This window comes from Sapajus apella, unplaced genomic scaffold, assembly GCF_009761245.1.
Source record: "Sapajus apella isolate SASKATOON/1434 unplaced genomic scaffold, GSC_monkey_1.0 scaffold3511, whole genome shotgun sequence".
In the NCBI taxonomy this organism is placed as follows: domain Eukaryota; kingdom Metazoa; phylum Chordata; class Mammalia; order Primates; family Cebidae; genus Sapajus; species Sapajus apella.
Genome location: NW_022440437.1, coordinates 1 through 7,137, shown reverse-complemented (window position 1 = coordinate 7,137; position 7,137 = coordinate 1). Strand labels below are relative to the sequence as shown.

At 51.6% G+C, this 7,137-nt stretch overlaps 1 protein-coding gene across 2 annotated transcripts; it reads left to right on the top strand.

The window, feature by feature from the left end:
- Nucleotides 1-4,608: 4,608 nt before the first annotated feature.
- Nucleotides 4,609-6,431, top strand: LAGE3 (L antigen family member 3). Of its 2 annotated transcripts, XM_032273473.1 has the most exons (4): nt 4,609-5,170; nt 5,473-5,601; nt 5,823-5,957; nt 6,195-6,431. In XM_032273473.1, exons 1-3 carry the CDS (start codon nt 4,983-4,985, stop codon nt 5,935-5,937), a joined length of 432 nt encoding a protein of 143 aa, XP_032129364.1. In that variant the 5' UTR covers nt 4,609-4,982; the 3' UTR covers nt 5,938-5,957; nt 6,195-6,431. The 2 variants fall into 2 exon arrangements, with proteins under 2 accessions (XP_032129364.1, XP_032129363.1); XM_032273472.1 differs by having other exon boundaries at nt 4,610-5,170; nt 5,823-6,431.
- Nucleotides 6,432-7,137: the final 706 nt, after the last annotated feature.

The window sequence follows — 7,137 nt, the reverse complement described above, 5'->3', positions numbered from 1 at the left end:
TATATATATATATATATATATATATATTTTATATATATATATATATAATATATATAAATTTTTTTTAATGTAGTTTTGACTTTTGAACAATGTAAACATAGACGGCTGGGCATGGTGTCTCACACCTGTCATCCCACCCTCTTTGGAAGGCTGAGGTGGGAGGCTTGCTTGAGGCCAGGAGTTCCAGAATAGCCTGGGAAACATAGGAAGACCCCATCTCAACAACAACAAAAAAAGGCCGGGTGCAGTGGCTCACACCTGTAATCCCAGCACTTTAGGAGGCCAAGGTGGGCGGATCACCTGAGATCGGGACTTTGAGACCAGTCTGATCAACACGGAGAAACCCTGTCTCTACTAAAAATACAAAATTAGTCAGGTGTGGTGATGCATGCCTGTAATCTCAGCTACTTGGGGGGCTGAGGCAGGAGAATTGCTTGAACCTGGGAAGAAGAGGTTGCAGTGAGCTGAGATCGCGCCATTGCACTCCAGCCTGGGCGACAAGAGCAAAACTCTGTCTCAAAAAAAAAAAAAAAAAAAAATAGGCAGCCAGGTGCAATGGGAGGCCACAGTGGGCAGATAGCTTGAGCCCAGGAGTTTGACAGCAGCCTGGACAACATAGAGAGATCCCAGTCCCTACAAAAAATACAAAAATTAGCCAGGTATGGTGGTGCACGCCTGTAGTTCCACCTACCCAGGAGGCTGAGGTGAGAGGGTCACCTGAGCCCAGGGAGGTCGAGGTTGCAGCAAGCCACAATTGTGTCACTGCATTCCAGCCTGGGTGACAGAATGAGACCCTGTCTCTCAAAAACAAAAACAAAAAAAAAGGCCAGGTGCAGTGGCTCAGGCCCTAATCCCAGCACTTTGGGAGGCCAAGGTGGGCAGATCACCTGAAGTCAGGAGTTCGAGACCAGCCTGACCAACATGGTGAAGCCCCGTCTCTACTAAAAATACAAAATTAGCCAGGTGTGGTGGTCCATGCCTGTAATTCCAGCTACTTGTGAGGCTGAGGCAGGAGAATCACTTGAACCCAGGAGGCAGAGGTTGCATTGAGCCAAGATTGCACCACTTCACTGCAGCCTGGGTGACAAGGGCAAAACTGTCTCAAAAAAAAAATAGTCTGTTTCATTCAAGAAGCAACAAACTACCTATGATATATACTATACCATCCTAAGCATTGAAGAAAAACAAAGGTACTGGAGATTCGATGAATGATCAAGAAGTGAACAGAACAAGAAGGTAATTTCAGATTATTCAAATACTATATGGCTGGGCGCGGTAGCTCATGCATGTAATCCCAGCGCTTTGGGAGGCGAGGTGGGATATCGCTTGGGCCCTGGAGCTGGAGACCAGCACAGGCAACATAGTGAAACCCCACCTCAAAAATACAAAAATTAGGGGTTGGGGACAAAAAAAATTACAAAAATTAGCTGGGCATGGTGGCACACAGCTGTACCACACCTGTAGTCCCAGCTACTTGGGAGGCTGAGGCAAGATAATCACTTGAGTTTAGGAAGTGGAGGTTGCAGTGAGTGAGACTGTGCCACTGTACTCCAGCCTGGGCAACAGAGCAAGTCTCTGTCTCAAAAAAAAAAAATGCCAAGGGCTGGGCATGGTGGCTCACACCTTAATCCCAGCACTTTGGGTGGTTGAGGTGGGCGGATCACGAGGTCAAGAGATCAAACCATCCTGGCCAACGTGGTAAAACCCCATCTCTACTAAAAATACAAAAATTAGCTTGGTGTGGTGGCACACAACTATAGTCCCAGCTACTTGGGAGGCTGAGGCAGGAGAATCGCTTGAACGTGGGAGGCAGAGGTTGCAGTGAGCTGAGATCACACCACTGCACTCCAGCCGGGCAACAGAGCGAGACTCTGTCAAAAAAAAAAAAAAAGAAGAAGGAGGAAGAAGAAGTGAGAAAGAAAAGAAAAAGAAAGAAGGAAAGAGGGAGGAGAGGGAGGAAAGAAATACTCTATAGCAAATTGAAATGGGCAAATGTGATGAAGAATGCCTGCGGGTGCTGAGTTACACTAGTGATCCTGAAGGGCTCTTGGAGGTGACATTGGAGCCAAGGTCCTAATAATGAGGAGGAGCTATCCATGGGAAAGTTTGGGGACAGTCTTATAAATGGAAGAGTAAGTACAAAGGGCTGGGGTCAGGCTGCCCTTGGTCGGAAGCAGAGAGAAGGTCCCAGAGGCCACAAAGAATGAGGGAGAAGGCAGGTGGGGCAAGAGGCAAGAGAAGGAGCTGGGAGTTAGGTCACATTGGACTTTTATAAGATATAGCAGGAGTTTGGACTTTATTCCAAGTGCAAAAAGAAATCATTCTAGGGTTTTAACCAGAGATGTGATCCCATGCAAATTTTTTTTTTTTTTTTTTTGAGATGGAGTCTCATTCTGTTGCCCAGGCTGGAGTGCAGTGGTACAATCTTGGCTCACTGCAACCTCCACCTCCCAGGCTCAAGAGATTCTCCTGCCTCAGCCTCCTGAGTAGCTGGCACTACAGGTGCATACCACCATGCCCAGCTATTTTTTTTTGTATTTTTGGTAGAGATGAGGTTTCACCATGTTGGCCAGGGTGGTCTGGATCTCTTGACCTTGTGATTCGCCCGCCTCAGACTCCCAAAGTGCTGGGATTATAGGTGTGAGCCATCGCGCCTGGCCAATACTTTTTTTTTTTTTTTTTTTGAGACAGAGTTTTCACCCTTATTACCCAGGCTGGAGTGCAATGGCATGACATCGGCTCACCGCAACCTCTGCTTCCTGGGTTCAAGGAATTCTCCTGCCTCAGCCTCCCGAGCAACTGGGACTACAGGCGTGTGCCACCATGCCCAGCTAATTTTCGTATTTTTAGTAGAGACGGGGTTTCACCATGTTGACCAGGATGGTCTCGATCTCTTGACCTCGTGATCCACCCGCCTCGGCCTCCCAAAGTGCTGGGACTACAAGCGTGAGCCACCGCGCCTGGCTGTCTCAATTTCTTGACCTCGTGATCCACCTGCCTCAGCCTCCCAAAATGCTGGGATTATAGGCGTGAGCCACCACGCCCAGCTAATACTTCTTTTTTTACTGTAAATGTCATAAAAACCCACTTTGGAAAAATTGGAGGGAAAACTAAAAGGAAATTAAAATCACCCCCATCCTATTATGCTGAGATCATGAGGATTTACATGTTGCTGTATGCTCTAGGATTTCTCTACATGTGTACAGTAAGAGACTAAGTTAGCCTTTTTTTATTTTTTGAGGCAGGGTCTTGCTCTATCAACCAGGCTGGAGTGCAGTGGGGTGATCACAGCTAACTGCAGCCTCTGCCTCCGGGCTCAGGTTATCCTCCTATCTCAGCCTCTCTAGTAGCCGGGACCACAGGTGTGCATTTTTTTCTGGAGACGGGGTTTCACTATGTTGCCCAGGTTGGTGTTGAACTCCTGGCTCGAGCAATCCACCCTCTTCAGTCCCCCAAGTAGCTGGGACTACAAGCACGCTCCACCATGCCCAGCTAATTTTTAAAATTTATTTTTGGCCAGGCACGGTGTCGCGCGCTTGTAGTCCCAGCTACTCGGGAGTCTGAGGGTGAAGGATCGCTTGAGCCCAGGAGTTCTGGGCTGTAGTGCACTATGCTGATCAGGTGTCCGCACTAAGTTCGGCATAAATATGGTGACCTCCTGGGAGCTGGGGACCACCAGGTCGCCTAAGGAGGGGTGAACTGGCCCAGGTCGGAAAAGGAGCAGGTCAAATCCTGTGCTGATCAGTAGTGGGACTGCGCCTGTGCACAGCTACTGCACTTCAGCCTGGACTACATAGCGAGACCCCGTTTCTAAAAAAAAAAAAAAAAAAAGACAGAAAGAAAAGAAAATTTACTTTTGTATTTTTTGTAGAGATGTGGTCTCACTATGTGGCCCATGTTGGTCTTGAACTCCTGGGCTCAAGTGATCCTCCTCCCTTGGCCTTCCAAAGTGCTGGGATTACAGGTGGGAGCAGTTCGCCTGATCTAAAGTGGCATTTTCTTTCTTTCTTTCTTTCTTTCTTTCTTTCTTTGTAGAGACAGGTTTTCTCCATGTTGGCCAGGCTGGTCTCGAACTACCGACCTCAGGTGATCCGCCCACCTCCGCCTCACAAAGTGCTAGGATTACAGGCGTGAGCCACTGCGCCCGGCCTGAAGTGGCATTTTCATAGTCATAGTTGTGCAGTCTGATTTTCCACGTTATATGAGACCTAGGCACACCGCCAATACTTGCGTTCAAGGCCGTCATTTTTCGCCTCCGTGCAGGCCTTCTGCTGACAGGCTCCCGCTCCGTACAGCGCCCCCGCCCCGCTCTAAAATGCCTCCTCTAAAATGCAAATCGGACTATTCGCCGTCCACTGTGAAGCCCCCTCGGTTGGACCATGGGGTGGTGGGCAAGAGCAGTATCCTTGTGGGGGGGTATCAGACCCAGCCACCGTCCATCCGCGAGTCGCTGCATGGACGTTAGTGCCACATCTCCTGGGGATCTTGGGAACGGGTAAGAAACAGGACGGGAAGCGCCCAGACACCCCCGAGCCTCACTGGGGCCTGCAGGGCCGAGGCCGCAGGCCCTGCCTGCGCAGGCGCGCTGGAGTCACAAGACGCAGTTAGGGGCGGAGCGTTGCAGGGTGCGTCTCTGGGCTAGGAGACCACCGGGTCTTCAAAACCCCGTCAGGGCTGGCTTCCTGGGGCCTGACTGACTGTGGGTCACTTTGCACTGGTGGCCTGGGATCGACTTACGCGTGAAGGGACAGAGTTTCTGGAGGAGACCGCTGCCTCTCAACCGCTGACTCGGTCTCAGAAGGCCTCCGGCAGGCCGCTTGGCGGGAACTGACAACGCGCCAGGAAGGCTCCCCAAGAACGTGCGCCGGCGCGTGTGGGCGGAGTCGGGCGCAGGGGGCGGGGATTCGGGAGGGGGACCGGGAGACAGGGGCGTGGGGCCTCCGCCTCGGGGGTGGAGTCGGAGCGGCGTGGCGACGGCGGTCATGCGGCACGCGGATGCACACGCCGGCGGAGGCGCAATTGGCGGGGATGGCCAGGGTGGCCACAGCTGCCCTGGGGGCGTGGACACAGCGGCAGCTCCAGCCGAGGGAGCTTCCCCACCGCACCCGCCAGGTCCTGGCAGAGACGTCGCATCTGCGGCCAGGGGTTCAGGAATGCGGCCGCACACATTGTATCCTTTCCAAGGGGAGGCGGGGAACAGGCTGGCGGCTACCTGCGCTGCGGCTAGGGCTGGACTCGGGGAGAAAGAAAGGAGGGCGGGCGGGCACCCGGGGAGACGGGCAGGGGTGCTCGGAGGAGGGGAAGAAATAGAAATGGAAGGAGAGAAGACCTGCCAACGGTGACCTGGGCCACGTGAGGAGTAAAGCGGGTGACGCTAGACGGGGTGACCTGAGAGGGGGCTTCAGATGATCAAGAAGGCCTGAGACATAGGCAAAGTCGTATCAGATGGTACCTTAACCGAATGCCCCCCAGCACCCTTAGCGTGCCTTTCCCTACCCCCTTGGAGGCGGAAATCGCCCATGGGTCCCTGGCTCCAGATGCCGAGCCCCACCAAAGGGTGATTGGGAAGGATCTCACAGTGAGCGGCAGGATCCTGACCGTGTAAGTTCTGAAAGGGGCTGGAGTTGGGCGAGGCGACCGATGGAAACATGGGGGGCACCAATGGATGAACCCTAAGGAGCGCCAGGTGCGCCGGGCTGGTTTCCACCTGAGGGGCTGTGTCGTGGGCTCCTGAGGCTTTGCTGTAATGGGTGCCTGAGCGGCATAGTGACGGACCAGGTGTTGCCACCTCCAATTTGATTTTCTTTATCCCTCACTTTTAGCCGCTGGAAAGCTGAAGACTGTCGTCTGCTCCGAATTTCCGTCATCAACTTTCTCGACCAGCTTTCCCTGGTGCTGCGGACCATGCAGCGCTTTGGGCCCCCCGTTCCTCGCTAAGCGTGGCCTGGGAAAATGGGGTGAGGGCTAATCTTGCGTCTCCCTAGGTAGGACACTCCTCCCTAGGGCAGGAGTTCCCACAGTTGCTGCTTTACTGTGAAAGCCTCATGGTCGGCCTGTACTGGCCTGTGGGTGCTCAGGGCCCCTTGTTTGATCTGGTTCTTAAATGTTTGTTACCACAGAAAATAAAACTGAGTCTGAGTTTATTTTCAGCTACAGCACCTCCCAATATTCTAGCCATTGTGCTTGGGTTACAGGGGAGGTTCTAGAATTCAGATATCCAAGGAAATTGAAGACAATGTAGGAAATGGAAGAAAATGAAAATCAGCTGGGCTCTGTCATTCAGCATCAACTACTGTCAACATTTTGGAATCCTTCCTTAAAGTTGCATTTATGTACAGTTGATTTCCCCTGAAGTTAATAGTAATAAACGTGTAACTGTAATATACACCATATAATTTTTGCAAGTTTAGCGTTAATTTTTTTTTCCTGAATTTTAAATCTAACATGAGCTTCTTTCCTCTAACAATCAGTGAAAAAAGTGCTGGGTCAATTGACTAGTGTTTGGGGGAAGGAGTTGGCTCCCTGTAAATACGCTGAACTCAGTCTTAGGACTCTTTGGTAGATTCAGTTGGATTTTCTGAGAGTGGAAAGAAAGACGTACAACTACTTGTATCCTCAGAAAACATGGAAACGGTTTGATCCTTTTTAGTCTTTCTCTGAAGATGTGCTGCATGGGGCTGGAGCAGCTCTTACTGTAGGCTTCAGTTTCCCCACTATGGAGGCAGCAAACACCATTTCAGGGTGCCCTGGCCAATGCTGCCCAGGTGAATATGAGCTGCTTTATCCTGGTGGGTGGCGACAGCTGCTAGTCCCTGTCCTGCTTGCATACTGGAGTCACCTTTCATCCTCTCCTGCTGCGGTGATGTCCTTCCCTGGCCTTGGGTAGCTTCCTCACATGCCTGTGCTCACTGGTGGTCTGCTGACACCAGAGGAAGACCCTCTGTGGATATCCAGGGTTCTTTCCCTGTGCAGCTCTCTTCTCTCTACCTCCCTGCCCTGCAAACTCCAGCTACTGGGACTCTCTGATTCAGAGTTTCAACTCATAAAAGTCCGGGTATCTGGCCGGGCGCGGTGGCTCAAGCCTGTAATCCCAGCACTTTGGGAGGCCGAGGCGGGTGGATCACGAGGTCAAGAGAT